We start from the raw sequence: 24,765 nt of genomic DNA on the forward strand, positions 1-24,765 counted from the left end.
AGAGAGGTTTGCTTCCAAACCTAGGAAGAGGGAAATGGACATTCCACAGACTGATTACTTTTCTTTCGTCTCTCTTTTCAAGACCCCTTTCTCATACTTTCTTCGGCAAGAAAAGGAGATTTTCTATTACTTATTCTATGTATTTCCCTATGGTTACCATCATGTTGGGCTAGCTGACATATTTAGTTAAAGATAATTCTGTACACTACGGAAGAAGTCTGTGTCCCATTCAATACACGGAAATCCATTATTTATCTGGAAATTTAAATTCAACTGAACTTTTGTATTCTTATTTGCTAAATCTGGCAACCCTAATCCCTAATATTATACTTCAAATACGATGAGTCCATGAACTATATTAAGCATTATATTGCAACCAATAGGGTGCCACCAATATCTTGATCCCCCAAGTAAACTGCATAAAAATGGTATTAATATTGGAGGAGGTTTTGACATTCAAAGACTAATAAATCTTTTTTGTTCCAGTGAAATCCTTTCATTTACACATTTTAATTCTTCATAAACTATTAAAATATTTCCAATACAGTAAATGTAAATAGATGTAGATTTATTTTCCATTAAATTGTTCAAGGACATGATATCTCTGTGTACCTTATTATTAAATATTTTAGGTAAGTCTAAAAATAAGGTAAAAAAATCAAAGGATGAAAAATGTATACTTTTTCAAATTTATCAGAGTTGTATAAACTTCCTGGGGAATTAGATTTGTTATTTTCCTTTTAAAATCATTCTTTTCATTTTCTTTTATTTCTTTAAAATATTGCCTTTTTATTTCTCAAGATAAGGGAGGCACTTTTCCGTTAACACTTGTGAATACCAGTCAGCATAAGAAGGAAAAAAAAAGTTGAAGTAAGTCTGAGGAATTTAAACCTCAACAAATCTCTCACTATCCTCAAAGAACTTTCTTCCTCAGCTATACATAGCCATCTCTACTGCCAAGCATCTGTTGAGGAAATGATGTAAGTAAATTTCCAAAGATTTTAAATCCCTAGCTCTAGCCTAAGTTTAGAAATTGCCAGATTGCACTGTGACTTAAAATCATATCAAAGAAAAATGCACAAGCTTCTTCCATGTGGCATTTAAAAATTTACTTATGGATTTTTAGAATTGCATATATTAGAGATTGGATATAAAATAACACTTTCTCAGGAAATGGGTGTTTCTAGAAGACTTGGTGGTAAATGATCATCTTTTGAAAAGGTACATGCTATAAAGGACTAGTAACAAGCCACAGAAGGGTCTATGCCAATGACTTAAGTGCTATCTTCAATTAGGATTAATAAAGATAAAAACCTGCTAATATCATTAATCTATAAAAACCTTCCTTATACCACTAACTAGCTGTGATTCTGAAAACTTTTAAGCTCATAAAAGCTCTCTGGGCTTCCTTTTCTCTAATAAATGTAAGGAGAAGTATAATGGCAGTTATTATATAGTTTTGTCTTGACAATTACATGTAAATAATGCCTAAGATATGGTTGCCACAATGCCCAATATATAGTAAATAATGATAGCTGAGATTTTATTATTATTTAATCTACATGAGTTTAATATATTAGATTGGTTTTAAAATTGATGAAGCTTGTTGTCCTTGATATAACCTGTTCATTCTTAATATGCATTCCAATATTCTTCAAATTAAAAGCAATATTCATTTAAATGTTAGTTGCCATGGTTAACATGTGTTAGCCAGTTCAGAGACACAAAGATAATTTGGAATTGGTAAGCAACTGAGCTGATATAAACACTGAGGTTATATGTTAGCATAATGAAAGAGAGTGAATCATAAAACTCTAGTATTTGAAGTGTCATCCACATGAATGTAAAAGTTATTAAGTGTGCTGTCAGGAATGGAAATTGTTACCTAGATGCTAACTTCATGTAGAAAGATGGATGTGGATATAGTGTACAGTTCTGAAAGTAAAGGTGGATATATAAAAATTGTGGCACAAAAAGGTTGCAGGAGCTAAAAATAAAATGAAGATGAATGTAGATGAATGCTAGAAACAGGGTTGTAAATTGAATTGGGAGAAGGGGGAAAATTAGTGGTTTTCAGATCTTAGTTTAGCATATCACAACCAGGACTCCACTGACTGCTGCTTTGATATCATTGTAATTTATGTTGAAATCTACTATGATTCAGAAAGAACATTTACTACAAAATTTTAAAATTCAGGATATGGTCCAATTATCATTGAGGCCAGAGCAATTTGAAGAATATTCCTATAAAGTAAAATGCTTTGGAAAATAGAAGTTGACAGATTTTTTTCCTCTACTCTGAATTACAGGTTTTTACTATTCTATTTCTAGTAAAATATTTTAGGATATTTTTAATGTAAAATAGAGTGGTAGAGTCATATCCCTTAAGCATCTTAGAATAACTGCTTTAAACAGTATCTCCTAAAAATTTCCTCATCATTTTAGTTCTAAGTAAAACATAATCAGAAACAAATTATATGATTTAAATTATAGGAGATTTCGTTGGCTTATTCTATGTTTTATTGTTAATCTCTTTTACATGTAGTTTAAATGTAGATGATTACATATAGTCACCATACATCTTGTCTTCATTAACATTTTATTACTAAATAAAGAGTATTTTCTTTGTATACAACCTAATGTATTATTGTCAATTTTCATGCACTTTGAAAGGTCATCATGAGACACACTAGAATATATATTTTCTTAATTATTCCTCAAAAACAAAATTCCAGAGTTGGAAGATCCTTAGAAAGAAGTGGTATACCATATGGAGATGGAATAATTTTTTTTTCTAAGGCTGAATGTAATCAAGGTCTAGTCAGCATAACTGCCTTGGAAAAGTATAGATATGTTTAGAAGATCCAATTTCTCTTGTGCTATGGTTATCACAAAAGGGGAGAGATAGTATAAGATATTTTACAAATTATGTTTTCCATATATTAGAAGAACAAGTGTTATCATTAAAATTTCAAAAACATTCTTACAAGGAAAGCCTATGGAAAATATCAAACCTGAAAGTGTTTTAGTAAAAGCTCTTATAGATTTTAGTAAGTTTTTGAGCAATATGCCTTATTTTTTGAAGAACTCTTCATTGATCATGACTCATTCACAAATTATTTAAAATTCATTAGAGCACTTAATCTAAATCATGTGGCAAATAAATAGAAAAATAAATGATCTTATCTGTGTAAAAATGTGATTTCAGTTATAGGTAAGATCGACAGAAAGGATGCAGTTCAAATAAGAATAAGTCAAACACTAAAGGACTTTATTTTACTGCCCTTGATAAAAATCATTCCATCTCATTAACTGATTGATTTATTCATTTTTCACTAAAAAATTATATTTTTTCTACTCAATCCCAAGATTGATGTTTGTGAACACTATCTTTCATAACAGTGTCTCTCACTTTAGTTTTACATTCCATCACTAATGTGCTTTTACCTGGTGTTTCTTCTCCTTTGTGCCTAAAAATCAAAATAATTTCCCCTGGATCCAAACTCCTAAGGGCCTTAGGCTATGTTCTGATAAGCAAGGATATCAAATAAAACAATTCCTCCTCCTGAGCTGTCTACTCCATCAAGTAAGATAACTGAATTAAGTGCAATTCACTTAGAAATTAAAATATATACCAAATAATAAACCCAATTGGGCTAAATGCATATATTACATTAGATTATGGGCAAGTGGGGATTTAGGTCAGAGTGCTATTATCATAAATAGGCACATAAAAGGAAATGAAACTAAAGGAAAGGAGGCAAGGGATTATATAGTTAAATTAAATTGATAAATATTAGATAAAAGTTCATGGATATCATACTTAATATGTCCTTTCTATGTAGCAGATATAAAGTATCTGCAGCATGGAGATGGTAAGGGAAACCTTAGGGAAGAGAGGTTGAACAACAACAAAAGTTTGAGATTTTGGAAAAGTAGCAGTAAATAATCAGAGAAGTTTCTCTTTAGGCACCCAGAACAGATGGCTGGTCAGACTTGAGGGTATTGCTGGGTCTGAAGACTACAGATCTATTTGTAAAGCCACACAAAAAGTTGAGATTCCCCCCACCAGTGGTCAGTAACCAAAAAAGCAGAGAAAACACATGATCTGAATAAATCAACATTACTATAGACATCATAGGGTATGACAGAAGTGTGACAACTGGATTTGGATTAGTTATGGAAGGACAAAAACATTTTGCAAGAAGAAACTAATAATTTGGTGCAACTCAAACAGTATAAAATAGTGTTTGTATTTTATATACAAGATCTAAGTCACACTTCAAAATAATGCTTTTTTTTCTTTCAACTACTGCACATGAAAAAAAAACTTAGCTTCAGAAAAGTTAATTAAGTGTCTTCATAAAGATCAATAAACAGCAGATATGGGATCATATCCAGGTCCTTTAACTAAAAGAACTATTTTCCTATCAAAACAAATGGTCTCCTCCAAAATTAAAAAAAAAAAAAGATTTGGCCACAAAAATGAAATGTAGATTGATTCAGAAAGTGACAGAATTATAAGGAAAACTCAGTATTTCAAGATGATTATGATTTTTTGGAATCTTTGTGGGTGTGAGTTGCTATAGTAAAATAACTGTTGTTATATTCCTAGGAGTTGATAAAGTCAAAGAATATGAAGTGAGATTTTAAAATAGCGATGATAAGACTTGCAATGGAAAAAAGGATTAGAAGCTAGGTATTGGATCCATTGGTTAATGATGAGGAACCAAGAAGATAGTAAATGGTAATGTTAAAAGCAGTAGTAAATCAGACATAAGGCATGAAGCTCAAAGGAGATTTTGAAAGATATGTCGAAAGCAATTAATTTACTAAGTGCAACTATTAATTAAGAAGCAGCAATAATGGCCTCATGGTACATGCATGTTCCATGAGAGAATGAGTAACTTTTGCTATAACAAGCTATAGAAGAAGAGGAAGGCTGAGGATCATTTAGGTTTCAGAATAAGACAAAGAACAAAAGGAAGTATCCTCTGGTAGAGTATCAGATGGCTGCAGCAATATTTGTAACTAAACATGATCTTCCAGAACCTTGTCTCTAACCTTTATCCTGAGAAGACTTGTATAATATCCTAAATAAAAAGAATGTAGAAAGAATTATTTTATGTCACTTCTGAGGCTAGGTAGTAGAAGGTGATACAGCTCATTCCTCTCTGCAGAGGCTGGTTGTGGAATCCTGGTACCATACTGTGAAAGCTACTGTCATGCACAGAAGGTACCTGAAAGTATTCCATCCAAGAGCACCAGCCAGCATTTCAGTCAAGACCCAGCATCATCTGCTAGAACTGTGAAGTTCTAGGTGAATATTATAACCAATCTTCAGATGATTCTAGCACCCAGCTTTTGAGCCACTCTGAACAGCAATTATCAAAGCAAAGATAACCAAGTTGCTGATTCATGAGCAAAAAATAAATGTTGTATTTGATTTAAGCCATTAAGTTTAGGGTTATTTTATTACACAGCAATAAATAACTAGTAAAAGCTCTGAGAAGTAGTTGAAGATGTAAGAGCATAAGAATTAAAAGTCCTAAAAGGGTTTGAAGTGAAGAGTAGAAAAAAAAATAAAGAAAGGGCTCCGGAGAATATAAAAAAACAGGGAGAAAGAGGCTTGTTTTTTTGGCTGAGAACATAGTTCAAAGACATAGGGAAGGAAATATGCTTATGATTACAGACCAGAAAACCAGGAAGTTAAAGCTGTTGAAAATAGTCAGATTTTTTTTTCCAGATTGAAGTGTTGAAAAAACATCCAAAACAAATGTTGCTGAGAAATAATGATGTCTATCTTGGAGGAAGTAACCACCTACCCAGTCAAGGACCATCTGATATATATCAAGCACTTAATTATTATTGTATTTTTTTTTCCTCATAGGGTAGTTGCCACCATTAAATATCATCTGCATAGGGAAATATTGTACAAACTTCAAAACACTAGGCAAAGAGTTAGGAATTCTTGGGTTTTGGTCACAAAAACAAACTGCCAGTTAGTCAATACAGTCATATTCAATCTTCCCACCATTGGTCTTCATATATACTCACTGGTGCAATGAGTTTACTCATTAAAGATGTTTTAAAGTTCTAAAATAAACCCTTAAAAACTCAAGGTTATAGGGTTAGATTTATACATATTGTATTAAAATGCTGTAGAGGTAAAAAATGTTCATTTGAAAATAATTTTACATTTAATTAATGATATGTAGCCAGTGAATTTTCTATGAGAAAATGCTGAAAAGAATAAGGCACTATTGGGGCACCTGGGTGGCTCAGTCGGTTAAGCGGCCGACTTCAGCTCAGGTCACGATCTCGCGGTCCTTGAGTTCTAGCCCCGCGTCGGGCTCTGGGCTGATGGCTCAGAGCCTGGAGCCTGTTTCTGATTCTGTGTCTCCCTCTCTCTCTGCCCCTCCCCCGTTCATGCTCTCTCTCTCGCTGTCCCAAAAATAAATAAACGTTGAAAAAAAATTAAAAAAAAAAAAAGAATAAGGCACTATTAATGATTTTAATCAGAATTTTATTGGTGTGTGAAAATAGTTACATAGTTGAATGCTAACATGTTGTTATACCTTACCTAAAATTTAGTTGGACTCAATTTATAAGTTTCAGTCCTCCCTGTCACACACATACCTCCCAGTTATCATCTTTTCATAAAGTAATTTAATTTATTCAAATATTGTGTCCCAGACTCAGAAGACAGCAATGAAAGAAAAATATAATGTGAATATATGAATTCAGTAAGCTAAAAGTGTTGTTTGTTTTCTAGTTCTCACCATATCAAATGAGATACTTCATTATACAAATATAATGCCTTTTATATGAGCAATGATGATTAACGACCAATTTTCAGGGGAAAAGATATTTTAATTGCTATCTTGTAGGAGCAGTTGGTTCCCCAAATCAGTCATGATGGCACTTAAAAAACTTCAGTTCCTTGTAACCCTGCAGCTGAGGTGAAACCTCAATTCTTAAATACCAATTAGTGGGCTCACCTGCCATGATGCATACTATTTAGATTCTGTTAGAAAATAGAATAAACTCTATGAAAAGTGCTTCTAAAAAGATCTAAGTTCAGGTATATCTAGTGTAGGGGCCAAGGACAGGCCTCCTCAAAATGTGCCACTTTGGCATATTGAGAATTTTGAATTAAAAAGTTACTTAAGAAACTAACGTAAGAACGCTCTGATCTCCCTTTGTCTCCATAAAGCAGGAAATAAATCTCCCGTGTAAAATGTTCCTTCTCTGCACCAAGATGTAAAGAGATAACCTCATCACCAGAGATAGGGAATTAAGAACCAAGAAGGCCATATAAACTATCCTTGTTACTTTTTGCTAGTTTACCACGTCAGTCCAAATTCTGTTTAGAATTCCTTATTCAGTGAAGCTCCCAAACATAAGTTTCTTTGTCCTGCCAATTTCTCACAGATTTATTGTCTCTTTGCCTCAAAAGTACAAAAAATGCCTGCCTTGCTCTTTTATTCAAGTCTCAATTTGATTATTGGTCCTCCTCCACATACTTACTTTTTTTTTTTCTCCTGGTGATCTTTCTCATGTGAAATTAATTTTTAAATCAGCTAGAAGAATATTGAAGGGTTGAGAAAAATGTTTTTCCCCCAACACTGTCATTTCAGATATAGCCATCGAAATGAATTTGTCATGGATAGGTAGACACAGATACCAATGGGATCAAATCTAATGCATAAGTGACAGAAAAAAAAATTACTTTCTTTCCAAACTTACTCACTTGATATATCATCAAAATGTACATCATAATTTAATTTATTGTCTCATATTATTTTTAAAGTTACTCTTTAACTTGATAAAGAATTCCACTGAGTTGCAACACACTTTGACACCACAACATATTAATCATTTACAAATAATTGTCTTGAATCAGGAAATGCTCATTTAGGGGACTATTTCTAAGAATGTTCCTGAACATGTATGAAGTTAATAAAGTTGTTAAGGTAAGCCTGTCCGTAATGAAGATTTAAAAAAAAAAAAAAAGGAGTTTCTGATTAGTGTAATCAAAGCAACCAATTAAAGAAATCAAGCGGGATCATATGCATTGAAAGGGATGCTTATAATCATACTTTGATAGTTCTTGCCTTGGAATTTCATAGCTAGCATCTAAAAAAGTAATCATTGAGTATCAGCAGATAAAATAGATAGCAAAATTACTTACAGGACAAAATATTCTATAAGTTCTGGATTTTTATTTTCAAGTTTTTTCAATAAATAAAAGTTGAAGCCATATGTTAAAAAATGTTCCTGTATCTGAAAAATAAGTTTATGGCTTTCCCCATAAAACACATTTCAAAGTCCCAAGATGGAGTAATTAGAGAGTTTCTGCATGGAATTCTATAAATTGTCACACCTGTTTACTTGAACAAAGAATTAAAACATGCAGACTTCAACAGAATTCAAGAGCTCATTAAAAGACTTACACTGCACCAGCAGAAAATACTTAATATAGAAAAAAGTATTAGTCATTTTCAGGCAGTCATCAAGTGACTTTTAAATCACTGAAACTGACAAATCAGAAGTGAAAAATTATCACAATTATATAGGCAGTATTAGTGCAATGTATAGAACATCTGTTACTAACGATAGCCAATTCAACATAATTATAAGGGAGTCACTAGTACTTTCAATATTATAAGACTAAAAGCGGCTTTTATACTTTTTTCACTTTAAAAAAACAATGCAATCCCACCATTTGCATAGTTGGTATGAAAACTGAACATATTATGAGTTAAAGATAAGCAGGTATTCACATTATTCACATGGCCATGTGTACCAAAACCATATCTTTGATTTTTAAGAGATGACGTATTTCTTTCAATATTCCTTCCAGTGTCCTAATAAAACACACAGCAAAAACTGTGATCCTTTTCCTTCTATATAGGACAATAAGAGTGTATAATAGATTATAATCCTGTGACTCCAGATTAAAAAAAAAAGTTTGCTTCATATTTATTCTTAAGTATACCTGTCAAAAGAGAATCACAATACTTTGAATTCCTTTAAGAATAGACCCCTGTCTCTTACTTTCTTTATTATGAAACATTTATTCAGTACCTTATATGTGCTGGAAGATGGGGCTGTAAATATGACTAGATTGTAGGCCTTGCTGCCTATTGTAAATCAATAGAAGGGGAAAAAGGAAGTGAATTTTGGAGGAGTAAAGGAAAGGAAGAAGATCTTCATTCTAGAGAAGATGAAAGTATGAACAAAAGCAGGGAAAATGTGAATATTTATGATTTATTCATAGGACAATCATTAGAACTATCTGATTATAGCAGATGATTGGTTTAGAGAAATACTAAAAATGTAAGTTAATAAAAGTAGATACAAGACAAGTATATTAATACTCAAATGCTAGGGGAAAATAGGAAACCACGTTTGTCTGTATTAGCAAAATAGAAGAAATAAACATTGAAGGGCACTGGGGTAATTCAGTTTTTTGAGCTTCCAAGTCTTGATTTTGGCTCAGGTCATATCCTAGTGTCATGGGATTGAGCCCCAAGTCAGGACTCAGCATTGAGGAGCCTGCTTGCAATTCCCTCTCTCTTTCCTTCTGCCTCTCTCCTCCACTCATATTGCTCTCTTAATAAAATAATAAATAAAATAAAATAAAATAAAATAAAATAAAATAAAATAAAATAAAATAAAATAAAATAAAATAAGGGCACCAGGTGGCTCAGTCAGTTAAGTGTCCGACTCTTGGTTTCAGGTTAGGTCGTATCTCACAGTTGTGAGTTTGAGCCCAGTGTGGGGCTCTTTGCTGACAGTGCAGAGTCTGCGTGAGATTCTGTCTCTCTCTCTCTCTCTGCCACTCCCCAACTTGTGCTCTTGCTCCCTCTTTCTCTCTCTCTCAAAAATAAATAAACATCAAAAAATTAAAATATAATATTTAAAAAAAACGAATGAAGAATTATATCAAACAATAGCAAAAGTAGAAACAGCTAAATTTAATTGAATACTTACTGTTTGTCTCATTTTACCAAGTACTTTACATGGATTGTGTAATTTAGTCCTCGGGGTGGGGGGACAATGAGATGAATATTTAAATTCTCATAATTTACAGTTCAGAAAACTAAGATTTAGAGAGCTTAAATAATATTATATTTTCTTCATATTATAGATGAAGTAATCAAAAATTACATAACTAAATTGTGTATATCATTGTTATGGAAACTAATAACAACTCAATTTCATCTTTCTACCATGTAATACAAGTAAAGGAAAGGAAGTAGAGTCTTTGGAGAAAGAAAGTAGCATTTAAAAATATATATTTAGAAAATTTAGTTGGTTGAATGAGGTAAAATTATTTGAGCAAGACATAATATATTTATCATAGCTACTCAATTCTCTTTCTCTAGAATTTCAGCACTTGACAGTGCTTCATTTACCAAAGCTGCTCCATCTATAGTTGTGAATTTCATTTAAAAATATTTATCATCATATGTTAAGTGCAGTCAGGATCACTTTGCCAGAAATTGATCTTTATGACTAATTATATACACTTGTTTTAAAATAACATCTATCTACCTGAATCCCTGTTTAGGTGCCCTTCAAAGTTACCTGTTTCAATATAAACAGAGAAAAGTTCTGGAGATTTAAAAAAAAACAACAACAACAACAAAAAACAAGAGAGCACAAGAAAGAAATATTCACATTGGTGTTACTTTGTGTTACTGCGAATAGCTATTTTCAGATGAACTTTCTCACAGAAAATAAAACTGTATAAAAACATACAAACTATCTTCACAAGAAAAAGAAAGTCTATGGAGGTTAACTAGATTTATCATGGTTGATCACTTAACAACATATACAAATATCAATTCATTATGTTATATAACTGATACTACACTAATATAATGTTATATGTCAATAATATCTCGGTTTAAAGATATTAAACCCACACACACACTACAAAGTCCTTGAAGAGTGAACAAGACTAGGCAGAATTAGAAAGCATCAGTAAAGAAAACAAACAAAACAATAGAAATTAACTCAAAGGAAAGATACAGGGAGGAAAATGACTGCCCTAAAATGAATTATGCCAGAATGACAAGACAAGTAGGAAAATAGTAAGTTGTCTACCAAATGTGTAATTGTAGAAGAAAAGGAGAAAGAGATTTTAGCAGTAAAAAATAATTTAAAGTGGCCTGAAACTTTCCCAACATGGTGAAAACATTACCTTACAAATCCAAGAAGTTTGATAATCTCAGGTAGGACAAATACAAAGAAAACCAGGGCTATGCACGGTAGAGTCAATAACCAAAATATAAAATTACTAAATCAGAGAAAAAAAAAGACATATCCATAGGGAACAATAATGTAAACGATAACTGACTTTGTAAGAAATAAAGGCCAGAAGACAATATTATCAAGTCAACGAATTATCTCTAAATTAAAAGAAAAAAATGGATAAATTAAATTCAAATCAATGAAGCAAGACAACTTAAAAATGGCAAAGCAAGTAAGCCTTACTGGTTCTCAAGATCTATAGGATACTATGGGTCTATACAAATATACACTGACATTGCCTCACTGTTAAATATTTAATTAACTTTTCACTGAACAAACCAGAGAAGTAACATTACATACTGGCATAAGATCAATATCATTAGAGCAAAACAATCCAAGTTATGAATCTATTTCCACCATTTTCTCAAAAGGTTAAATAGAGATGAGATTAACTATTTAATGTACTTATTTTCTGGTAAAAAGAAAGTCACATGATAAATAGTAGTTAACTATTATATTTATCCAATAGTAACAAAAAGGCAAAGTGTCACAACATATATGATTTATGATTTTAGCTACATTATATACTTTATTGAGCATTCAAAGCCCTTTTATCTGTAATCAATTTCTGCTCTCATTTGTCAACAAAAGAAATAAAAATTTTCATGATCATCCTGAGACCTGTAATTACCAGTAATTACTATTTATAAGGTGAATAATATATACTAGATACTTAGCGGACACATAGACTGTCTCCAGACGATTTATAGTGGGATGAGGAACACTTGGATTCATTGTTTTGTCAATGAAAGGAGGATGATCACAATAGAAGGAAGACTAATCAGAAGATGCAAAATGAGTTTCAGTTCTTTATCAGGATGGAGTATGGTAGGTATCAAAGGAAATCATGCATGTTAATAATTAGATACAGAATCTTTGTTTTTTAGTGTTATGCTACTGTGGATTATGCTATAGCATAGGTCACCACCAATGCTGATAATGATCACAGTGACCAAAGAATCAAGAAGAAAAATACCACAAAATGAAATCTGACAATGTAAAAATAATAACTGTCCAGAGGAAAGTACATGAACTCTTTCCTAGTCAACACCTAAAAATTATGTACATTAGTAAATATGTTAGATTTACTTGCATCAATATTTGCCATAATTTTAACTCCAAATCTTATGAATACTAACCCTCAGAGTTGAGTGTACAGGTAGAGTGCCTATCAGTTCATGTAATATGATTATTCATAATATTTAACAAGTTACACTTATGACAACAAGGACTAGTTCAATTCTCTACGTGGCAGGGGGTTAGAACCACGATTGAACTGACTGAGATTAATTTCCCAACCTTTATCAGAACTGAGTTTCAAGTAGGATTAAAGTTCAATTATTAAAAATGAAAAAAGTTATATCTGATTTAGCTCCTGCTAGCTTTCCTTTCCATGAACAAAATACTATTTTCTATAAATTCTACCTCCTGGTAGGGGTTTTAAAAATGGAGAAATCTACTTTATATTGGAAAATATTCTGCCCACCTTCTGATTTAAACTGATTTAAACTAACAAAATATCTTAGAGTATCCTCCACTAGACAATTTAGACCTCTTGTTACCTGAGGTTACAATATCCTGAAAAATTGATTATTCCTTCAATGCCATGCTATGGTTTCTTTAAATCATTCATCTTGGGTACAGAGATCCCAACTTGCCTTGCAAATAAAGCTTCTTAAATCTTGAAACTAAAATTAATTTTGTAGCTATAAATTAGTCATAAACTAAGACTGAAGAGTTTATTTTCTGACAATCATTTGTTCTTCTATCAAAATCATATTTTAAAAGTTTGAAAGTAAGTCAAGGACTAACCATCTATAGAATGCGAATTTTAATGGTTCCTTGAATTGCTCAAAAAGATACGGTAAGTTTCTTGCAATAAACCTTACAAAGTTATAAAATTAGAGCAAATCACTTTATAACAGATACATAAATCTTACATAACATTTTCAAATTTGGAATTACAATTAAAGAATATAATTTCATACAGTTTTTTATTAGAACTTTATTAATTCTACTTTTATATGTCTGAGATTGCAGCTGACCTCATGGCTAATTGTTCTTATTCACACTCTTCCATAATATTTGAGGTGTCTTAGAAATGAGGAATGTTTTTTTTTCTAAAGGATCACCACTTTTATTTATTTAAAAAAAATTTTTAATGTCTTATTTATTTTTGAGACAGAGAGAGACAAGAGCATGAGCAGGGGAGGGGCAGAGAGAGAGGGAGACACAGAATCCGAAGCAGGCTCCAGGCTCTGAGCTGCCAGCACAGAGCCCGATGTGGGGCTTGAACTCACGAACTGTGAGATCATGACCTGAGCTGAGGTTGGACGCCCAACTGACTGAACCACCCAGGCGCCCCAAGGATCACTAGTTTTAAAATAGGAGCGGTGACTCTACACCTTATTTATTTGCTGTCTTGATTTATATTAATTGATGACTGATAGATACATACATACATACATACATACATATATACATACAAAGTTAAAAAAATATGCTGCTTCCTGTACATTTTTGTCTATGGCTTTAAGTTACAGAATAATGCAATAAATAGAGGTACTGAAATATCCCAATCTATAATAGTTCCTAGATCTTTTAATAAGAGTCATCATCCTAGTTTGCACATGGCAGTAGCAGCAGTTTACATCTTGGAGTGTAAGACAGAATGTTGCCAAGATAACAGTTCCCCCCAATTTACCAAATTACCATTTGTCCTGGACTTTCTAAGAAAGTAACATTATTCACACTTTCATTAGATAAATAGAGATGTGTTTGATATATCTCCACTTTGTACTTTAAATTCTGCAATGGTCTTTTCTAGGAGTGTTAGAGATACATAGGCAGCATATTGTTTAACATGAGGATAAACTAGCAAGTTAACAAATGATAACCTACTTATCTTTTCCTAACCTTTTCCAGATGCAAAGTATATTATATTTCTCATTTAAGGATACCTTATTGGATTTTGGAGACCCAAGAAACTACAAATAGCTCACTACTTATTGTTTCAGTGGACAGGAGGAGAAGGATCTGATAATGCTACCCTAGCAGCACAAAGCTTCCTTTGCAAATGGGCCAGTGGTAACCACAGGGAATTATGAGTATAGCCATGTATTATATAAGAGACAAATAGAGGACAAGAAGTCCTGTTAACAGAGTTTATAGGGAGTTATCTATATGTTCTTGCTATAGAAGTTTGGCCATACAATTGATCACAGGTATGGTATAAATTGAGGGTTGATAAACAATAACTCTAAGCCAAATGTGACCTTACACCTATTTTTGCAAATAAAGTTTTACTGGAATATAGCCAGATTAATATGTTTGAATATTGTCTATGGCTCCTTTCACGCTCTAATAGCAGAGTTGAGTTACCTCAATGGAGACCATATGGCTCAAAAGTATAAAACATTTACTATTTGATCCTTTATAGAAGTTTGCAAAAAAAAAAAAAAAGGAGAAGAAGAAGAAGAAGAAGAAGAAGAAGAAGAAGAAGAAGAAACAAACAAAGAAAAAAAATAAAAGTTTGCAAGCCTGTGGCATAAATATACTATTATTTACATATTTTGTTTTGTGCTGATGTTTCTTATTTTAATATAAATACTTAAAATGCAATTATATAAAAAACTGTACATATACACACATATATTTTTTAAACGTAATTTATTTTGAGAGAGAGAGAGCGAGAGAGAGAGAGCGAGAGAGCATTAAAGTGGGGAAGAGGGGCAGAGGGAGACAGAGAATCACAAGCAGGCTCAGTGCTGTCAGCACAGAGCCTGACCCTGGGCTCAATCTCACAAACCGTAAGATCATGCCCTGAGTTGAAATCAACACTCAGATGCTTAGCTGACTGAGCCACCCAGATGCCCCCCCAAAACAACTTATATTGTTAAGAAAAAAGTTTCAGATTTATGTTTCCCCAGAAAGTTGATAATTAATATGCAGTTTGCCCCTATACTATGTCACTATTAATGATCCACCACAGAATATTAGTGACATCACTGACTATTTGAAAATCAGAAGTTACACATTAGTTGAAAAATGATCAGCATCTATTTTAAATGTTAATTATCTTAGAAGACTGTCTGCCAATGCTGAATTAGGTGCAGATGCAGAAGGGATTCTTACAGATCACTCTGTGAAGCATGTCTTTTCATTTAGATCAAATGACTGTCCCAAAATAATTTTCCTCATTTTCTATTGCAAGTTTCTCTGTACATAACAAGTGAAGTGATAGTTATATAAATGTGTCAGCTCAATTAACACAACAAATCCATACACAGTTAAAAGATGCCAGCTGCTTGTTATTAGTAAAATTAGAGGCTTCAAATAAATCATTAGTAAATTTCAATAATGGTTTGAATTTTCCATCCAATTCACTGAATTAAAATAAAGCTTTACAAGTTTATTCTGTTGAAGGAAAGGTATCTGAAGAGATTAGGAACATATTTGAAAATTCAGTGAAGTTGTTCAAAGATAAAATTATTTGTTCTGTTAAAATTATAAATAATTTTTGTATATATTATATACATATATGTTATATACATGAGATATACAATATTTTGATCAAGTTGAGAAAAGGATGGGATTGAGAAAAGGATGGGAAGGAAATATACTTGAAATTTACTGTGATGCAGACATCATTCATATTTTAATACAAACTAGTGATATTCACACAATTGAAAGTATAGTTGCAAATTTTATAAATAATATTATAATATACACAGGACCAGAAAAATTTTCTTGACAAAGCTAGAATGAGGGGTAAAAAAGTGTGACTTAGCAAAATGTACTTTCATTTGCTGCTGTCCATTAACATTTGGATTTTAGAAATAATTTAAGCTCCTGAAGAGTGACTGAAAATAAGCCCAAATGCCTCTGAGAAGTTTTGACATTTTAGTGAAAGACCCTCTAAATTTTCATTGCATCTTGTTCACATTCAGTAACAAGCATTTAATCAAACAAGTTAATAAATTAAGCACACAAAATATCAGGTTTTAAAAGTTTTAGTGAATGGCCCTTATTTTTAAAAACAAATTAAAATTTATTGTTGCATAAAACAACAGAGACATGCAACATACTCAGTACAAAAGTGCAAATATTATAAGTACTATAACTGTGCTTTGGAATAACTAGACTTTTGGAAAGCAACATGAGGGGGATCCTATATTTCATGGATAAATTTATGTACTGGAACATAATGGAAATAAATTGAGAAATCGTATAATGTTGCAGTACCTAATATTGGCCAAATATTCAAAGGAATCATATGTGGAGATCATTTATTTCATGAGGTAAATGTTTGAAAATATTTGTCAAAGAAAATAATGTCAAACAGGATAAAAATATGGCTCCTATGAAAAATCTAACTTATGTGTTTTATACAAAAACAAACAAAAAACAAAAAAAAACCCAATTGAGAATACTTTCCATTTAGCAAATTTCCTTTGAGATTAACACGAGCCTCAACATTTCAGTGAAAATAGCCTCAATTAAGAATGGCATAGTTAAATGTCAATTGAAGGCATGAACAATTTCAAGTTTCTTAATTGTAAATGAACCTTGGGTATAATTTGATTAAAAAAAACAAAATAAGACCGCATTGAAAAATTCATTCCTCATAAAAATATTAGCAAACATACTATTAAAGATACATATGGCTAAACACAGTTTCTGCTTATATTATTTGGTAATGTTCAGATAATCAACATAAAGTTGTTTTTTAAAATTTCCTTTTATTTCTAGACATCAAAGATCAAGGTACAATTATTTTATTTCAAAACAATTTTATGAAAAGTAGAACTATTCTTAAGAATCAGCCAACTTTATGTGTCTGCCTATTTAATGAAACCAATTTGAAATAAACATGTCAAATATTATATAATTGTAACTGCTTTTAGCTACCTCTTTTGCTCAAAAATGCCATGTTTTGGAAGATAAATTATATGGTTTCCATAATGCAGGATATGGTAAAATATTGTACAAATATTTTAACTCCATAACTTCTCTTAAGGAAAGAGAAGACTTGAGGAATGCAAGACCTGAAAAGATTTTTTTGAAGACAGTTATTGGGAGTCCTTATTGCCTGCATTGCTACCAACCCTTCTTACTATGGAACAGTGGCCAATGTAGTCTACTAAAATTTCAAATCTCCCTCAACTGAGTTAGGAGGAAGGACCTCCAAGAGAAACACTTAGAAATATTACCATTCTCTGTAATTTGGAAGACGTGCATTTTTTGTTGCACTCCCACAAAAGGGGTCTTTAGGTGTCTAATTGTGGCTGGAGACACCATTGCTTAAAGACATTTTTCAGTAATAAATGAAACATTAGAAGTTTAATTTGAAATAAAACAATTAAAATGATTTGTATGCATGTGTATATACATATTATATGCACATTTTTTACCTGAAAATGGTTCATCACATTCACAGATGAAATTACTTGCAGTAATATTGCCACAATTCCCATGGAAACAGATACGTGGTCGACATTGGCCAATAATTTCTGAACAATGTATGCCTATATAAATGAAAATAAATTAATTTTGCAACTAGGTTAAAAATATTTACATTGTATATAGTTAACTATGGTCATCAACTTTCCCAAATTCTTTAATCATGAGCAAAAATTGGGCATTGAAGAGGACATCTTTTGGGATGAGCACTGGGTGTTGTATGGAAACCAATTTGACAATAAATTTCATATATTAAAAAGAAAATCATGATCACAATTTTGACAAAATGTAATTCTAATTAATAAATAATACTCCATGATGATGTGTGTATATATATACACATATATACATATATGCATATATACACATATATGTATATATACACATATATGCATATATACACATATATACATATATATATATACACATATATACATACACACACACACACACACACACACACATATATATATATATATATATATTTTTTTTTTTTTTAAAGTAGGCTCCAAGCCCATGTGGAACCCAATATGGGGCTTGACTCAAGACCCTGAGGTCAAGACCTGAGGTGAGATCAAAGAGTCATATGCTCAACAGACTGAGCTACCAGGGGCCCTGTCATAGTGATGTATTTAAATTGAAACAAAAGTTGCTCAGTTGATTAAGTGTCTGACTCCTGATGTTGGCTCAGGTCATGATCTCATAGTCTTGACTTTGCGTTGGTAGTTAGGGCCCTCAGTGGGCTCTGCACTGGGCATCATATCTACTTAAAAAAATTGCAACAAAAATTAATTTCAATAAATTTGACATAAGGTTTTCCATCTTCTGACCCCCACTATATATTCAAATATTTTTCTGATTCTTGATATTTGAGATTTAGTTATTTTCATGACAATTTGAATTTGTTAATCATGTTTCGACAGTATATAATAATAATATATGTTCTTCAACATACAGTGGTAGCACTGCAGTGGTAATTTACAAAGTGATACATTCAAAAGTATTCTGTCTTAGCCCTATAACTTAGCCAAGGTGCTAATTCCCAAGAGGAAAATGTAAAAGATTGACACTATCTGAAGAGGAACCGAGGCATAAACTTTCAGTCAAACACGTTGAATAAGCTCTAGAGATCTGCTGTACAACATTGTACCTACTGTCAACATTAATATATCATACACTTAAAAATTTGTTAAGGGGGTAGATGTCATATTAAGTGTTCTTTTCATAATAAAATAAAAAATAAAATAAAATAAAATAAAATAAAATCTAAAATTATGGGGAAATAAAGAAAAGGCTGTTGGATTCTTAGAAGTTAGGCACGAACTTCTAAACTCTACATTTTCCTGCCCTTGCTGTTCTGTCAAGTTTCTAAATCTCACTTATACCCACTTTTGTGATCCTACAATATCGTATACCATAACCTTGTTTACAATACTTTTCCATGTAGTTAATTGGCTCATAATATCCTTTGTAGAATATGCCCAGGACATTCAATGGCAAATGGACACATGTTACTATAAAACTATTGTACATAATTTTCAATAGATTAGTCACCCCTCTATTCTAAGTGAATTTTTAATTTAATTTGTAAGCAGTTTTTGGCATTATCATTGATTCCTTTCAAATTCTTTATAGACTGAAAGCTCTGACTCACTAATACAGAACTCTTCTTCCTTCATTTACCTCCAAACAACCCCCAACACAATGAAAATTTAAGTAAATATAATTATGTGCCAAATATTTCCATGTACAAAAACTAAATTAACAATAGAATGTTCAACAGGTCATAATCTATTTCAATCAGTGTAAGGGGCCAAATAGTGAGCCGTCAAAATTCATATGTTGAAATCCTGACCTCCAGGTCCTCATAGTGTGACTGTATTTGGAGACAAGATCTTTAGAAAGGTAATAAAAAATTAAATGAGGTCATTAAGGTGGGTCCTAATCAAATGTGGCTCATATCCTTATAAGAAGAAAAATTTTGGATCATACAGACAGATACAAAGGAAAGACACAGGGAGAACATGGCTGTCTACAAACCAATCAGAGAGGCCTCAGAAGAAACCAATCTTGCTGACATGATCTCTAACATTTAGCCTCTAGAATGGGAGAAAATAAATTTCTGTTGTTGAAGCCACTCAAACTATGGTACTTTATTATGGCATCACTAGCAAATTAATACAGTTAATATTCTCAATTTATTTGGTAATTCTACATATTTCTATAACATCTGAGATTTAAAATTGAAGCAATTAAAATTAAAGTGTCATTATGGTATATGCTCAATATTATGGTGTTTAACATTTAATGGTTTAAATTATCTATGGCTGTGTTTCTATTAAACAAACAAACATTGGGTAGAAACAAAGCACTCTATGCAACTAAGATAAAACCACTGAAATAGAATTCCATGGTATATGATTAAACATGTGCCAATTAATATTCTGATAGATGGTAGAAATTTTCTGGCCAAATATACTTTAAAATTCTTTGGACAAACTAAAATGGATGCTTTAGGAGCTCTAAAATTGCTTTTTCATTCACCTCAAATCAGCAACTTGAGTGCTTTCTCTTTTTTGCTGACCTGTCTTAATTTTAATTACCTGATAAACTCTGGAGAGAGTCAAAGTCACTTACATCTTTGTTCACCGATGCCAATAAGAGTCAAATGGGAATTTGATCCCAGTTATAGAGAGAGGATGTTCAATGGATATTGCTGGGATTTACTTTTAAAATGGTCTTGGGGCCCCTGGGTGGCTCAGTCAGTGAAGCGTCCAACTTCAGCTCAGGTCATGATCTCACGATTCGTGAGTTCAAGCCCCGCGTCAGGCTCTGGGCTGACAGCTTGGAGCCTGGAGCCTGCTTTGGATTCTGTGTCTCCCTCTCTCTCTCTGCCCCTCTCCCACTCATGCTCTGTGTCTCCCTCACTCTCAAAAATAAATAAACATTAAAAAAATTTAAAAAAAATAAATAAAATGGTCTTGGTACTTCCTTACTATAGAGTTTAAAATTACTCTGAAAGATTGGCTTAGGTGAACTTAAGAGCCTACAAAGATTTATTGAGATATTCCATTACATTTTATTATACAGCCTTCTCAAACTTGGCTCCAATGGAGTCTTGACAGCAACATGCAAGAAAAACCTTGTTGAAGCCCCCTAAACCCTGTCCCCACAAATTACAGTTATATACTTGAGCCTCATCTGCTCTAGTCAATATCTATCCAGCCCTCTTTCCTTTCTCTTGAGCAAAATATACTACCAACATGTTATTTGTTTTCCCATATTATCATTGGGAAACTATATCAAGCAATGCCCTTTGTTAGATCTTCCTCATCTTACCCACTAACCTTGTAACTCTCTATGCCAGGTCTCGGAAACTCCCACTAAAAGAAATTCATTAATCCCTGTAGTTTAAAATTCCCCTACATTTCTCAGTATTTATTTTTATTTTCCTCTGATGACGCAGATTCCCTAGTAAACTTTCAAGTGGTGACAGTGATTTTCCCTTTAATCCTAACTTCAGTTTCAGGTAGTATAATTTACATTTTTTTTTTAGATTGCCCTTCTGGTTTCATCTATTCACCAAATGCCTTCTTTTTTTATAACCTTTCCTCACCATTGCCTCTCATTTACCTTACTGTAACCAATTTTATTAATTATATCAAGTTCTTTCCTTCCTTTCCAATATTATCTACCAATCACTTTATAAGTGCCATATCAACATCCATTAAACACATTGCTCTGGGCTTACAATTATCTTTTCTTTTTCAGTTCTGCCAAGCTACTTCATGCCTTCTACCCAAGCACATACCTCCTTACCTCTTTCCACTCAGATCCACACTTAATTACTACATTATTACCTAGAACTGTTTATCTTAAATACCATAAACTTGGGAATTTCATTCTACAGGTAATATTATTCCAATGTTTTGTTTTTTTTTTAATTACATGAGACATTAAGAGGGAATTTGGGGAAAGATGTGAAAGTAGGTATTTCAGGGTAAAACATATGTGCTTTTAAAAAAATCTTAGGGGCACCTGGGTGCCTCAGTCGGTTAAACATCTGACTCTTGATTTTGGCTCAGGTCATGATCCCAGGGTCATGGGATTGAGCCCCACCTTGGGCTATGGGCTGAGCATGGAGCCAGCTTGGGATTCTCTCTTTCCCTCTGCTCCTCTCCCCTGCTTGCATGCTCTATCTCTCTCTAAAATAAAATTTAAAAAAACAAAACAAACAAAAAACCTCTTATTTAAATAAGAAAAAAAATTACAGAATGCCTAATGGGAATTTTGTGTCCAGAATCCAAATTTAGCCCATTCTAAAAAATCTACAAAATTTTTAGAAGTGTAGTTTGTTTTTTGGAAAGTAGCAATATATGAATTCATTTTATTTTCCTTTTTTAACAGAATTATGTTACTTAAAAAAAAATCTTACCTGTAAATGGTGGGTAACAGATACATTCATAACCTTGCTTATTCAATTTTCCTCTTTTATTAATGCAACTGCCATTATTTTCACATGGTTTATAAGAACATGGATCAAGTTCTTGGCAATATTTTCCAGAAAACGGAGGCTGACAATGGCAGCTGTATGTCTTGCTCCAAACCTCAGTAAGACATTTACCATGCCCAGAACAAAATTCTGAACTCAGAGATTCCTGGCAGAACTGTTCTTTCACTGTCACATTTAGCCGTAGCCCCAGGTGACAAAACGATGGACCACTTGCTGTTACTGTGATAAAATAATGTGTTCCAGCACTCAGCCACTGAGAATTAACAGTGTGCATTCCTTTTAGTTTGCAACCAAAAAGTAACTGATCTTCAGTTGTGGTGTTCTGCAGACAGTCAATGAATGATGCTTCAGAAACATTCATCAAATTTATTTCTGGAGATCCAAGAGATGGTTCAGAAGAAATTATAAGGATGTCTCCCAATTGAATTTGCAAAGGGCAAATCTGGGGAACAACTTGATTGCCTGAAGTGTTCATTTTAGTATTTACATCCCCAAACCAGCAATCTCCATAGAAGTCCATGCAGATGTTTTCTGTTAGTGTCCAATTCACCATATATGATAATGGTTGTGTATGCCATTCTTCCACAAATTGCCATTTACATGTTGTTTTTCCATTTACAAATGTGCTATGAAGAACCACCAGGCTCAGAAGCATAATTGATTTGTTAATCATTTGGGGAAATTGTATTTTACAGTCTCTCATGAAAAGTGTCATAAAGAATTGCTGCAAAATGGGCTTTTAGTGTTGCTGAAAATTTGCAAGCAGAGATTTTGTTCAAGGATTCCCAGGAACTGGCTTTTTTTCTATTCCAAAATGCAAGTGGATTTTGATCAAGAAATAGTAGAGTTCAAGTGATTTAAATATCCCTTTAAACATAAAAACATACATTGTTAGTGAAGTTACTTAATTATATAGACAATTCTAAGCTGGTTCCTGCAAAGACTATGCTGCCACCACCTATGCACCCTCTTTGTGAAACAAGGCCAGAAAAAATGTGGTGAAAATATACTGCACCTGATCCTGTCCTATAGAATTACCTGCTTCTGAAGTTTCGTATTGTTATATAATTATACCAGCAATTTACTGCAATCTTTTGTATGCTCTTTTCACCAAGCTTCAACAAAACTAAAATACAACAATAAGCAAGTTCCTTTATAGATGGTTTTAATTTTCTTCAGATATAAGTACTGCTCTCTGATTAGGTTTAGAAAATGCTTTAAAAAACACCATCCATAAAGCAAGAAAAAATGATTTAAATATAATGTTCATATAGTATTTTCATATAAATATAAGCCATAATGCACAAACTATGATCTTCTAATCCAGGAGGTGAGAACTCCCAGATATACAAGAGGTTCTAGAAAATTCCATCATGTAAATAAATAAACGCAGAATGAGACTTCACCCAACTTCTGCAGAATTGTGGGAATATAGTAGGCCAAGAGGGAAAAGGAAGTATAAAATGGAATAATAAAAGGATGGTAAGTACAGGTATTATGTAATGACTTCTCTTTCATCATTCACCACTGGTATGAAAGGGGAGAATAAGGGATTAACCCTGTGGGTAAGGCATCATTACTCCCAGAGGCAAATATATATATATATATATATATATATATATATATATATATATATATTACCACCACCCACAAAACAAAAAAATAGCAATCTTTGAGATTTAATATATTGACCCAATTAAAAAAATAGTAACTACAACTCATTGAGGGTTTTCTTTGTGTAAATCACTCTAGTATTTAATTAATTAAAAAAAAACTGTAAAGATCGCAACAAAAGTTAAATTCTGAAAAGGTGTAATGGAAAAACACGCTCTTTTGATGTCAGTGATGCTATTTTTCCAGTCTACATTTTAAGGCCACATGGGTTTTAATTCCTTTCACTCTTATATTTAATTCCTTTCACTCTTATTTAATACATTCTTAGATAAGAATGTATTAAATATATTCATTTAATGAAATTAACATAGTTGTATTAAATTAACATAGTAGTACTGAAGATGGAGTTAGATTATATAAGAATTTACAAGTCATTCAAAATCCTGTCATGTTTTACTCTATCTTGACTGTCAGTTTGTTATTAAATGACTTATGCCATTATGTGACGCAATTAATTTGTTAATTCATATCAAATATTTATATTAAGTCCAATTTCTTAATGGCCATTCTAGATCATATAGAAATTAAATTTGAGTTGTAAATTTCCTCTTTGAAAATTCAGTTGTATTATAAATCTATAAAATATAAATTTATAAGTAATATATTACCATAAAATATGCATATGGAAATGTAAAATTGTAACTTTCCTAGAATTAAAAGTTATGTATGATCATGTTCATTTCAAATGTTAGTCATAACTTCTGAATATAAATTAGTAATCTTGCTAAGATTTAAAGACTACTTTGAACAAATAGATATGATCCCAATCTACATGCAAGGCAATATGCTAG

The 24,765-nt window shown here is 32.2% G+C and overlaps 1 protein-coding gene across 1 annotated transcript in view; it reads right to left on the reverse strand.

The window, feature by feature from the left end:
• The window catches only part of LOC122490476 (protein eyes shut homolog), a 175,250-nt gene extending 152,088 nt beyond the window's left edge, over positions 1-23,162 (reverse strand). Inside the window, 2 exon segments of the mRNA XM_043593171.1 lie at positions 17,739-17,852; positions 22,223-23,162. Of these exon segments, the coding sequence (XP_043449106.1) occupies positions 17,739-17,852; positions 22,223-23,015 (907 nt within the window). The 5' untranslated portion in view covers positions 23,016-23,162.
• Between the last annotated feature and the right edge of the window lie 1,603 nt (positions 23,163-24,765).

Source organism: Prionailurus bengalensis, chromosome B2 (assembly GCF_016509475.1).
Source record: "Prionailurus bengalensis isolate Pbe53 chromosome B2, Fcat_Pben_1.1_paternal_pri, whole genome shotgun sequence".
Taxonomy (NCBI): Eukaryota; Metazoa; Chordata; class Mammalia; order Carnivora; family Felidae; genus Prionailurus; species Prionailurus bengalensis.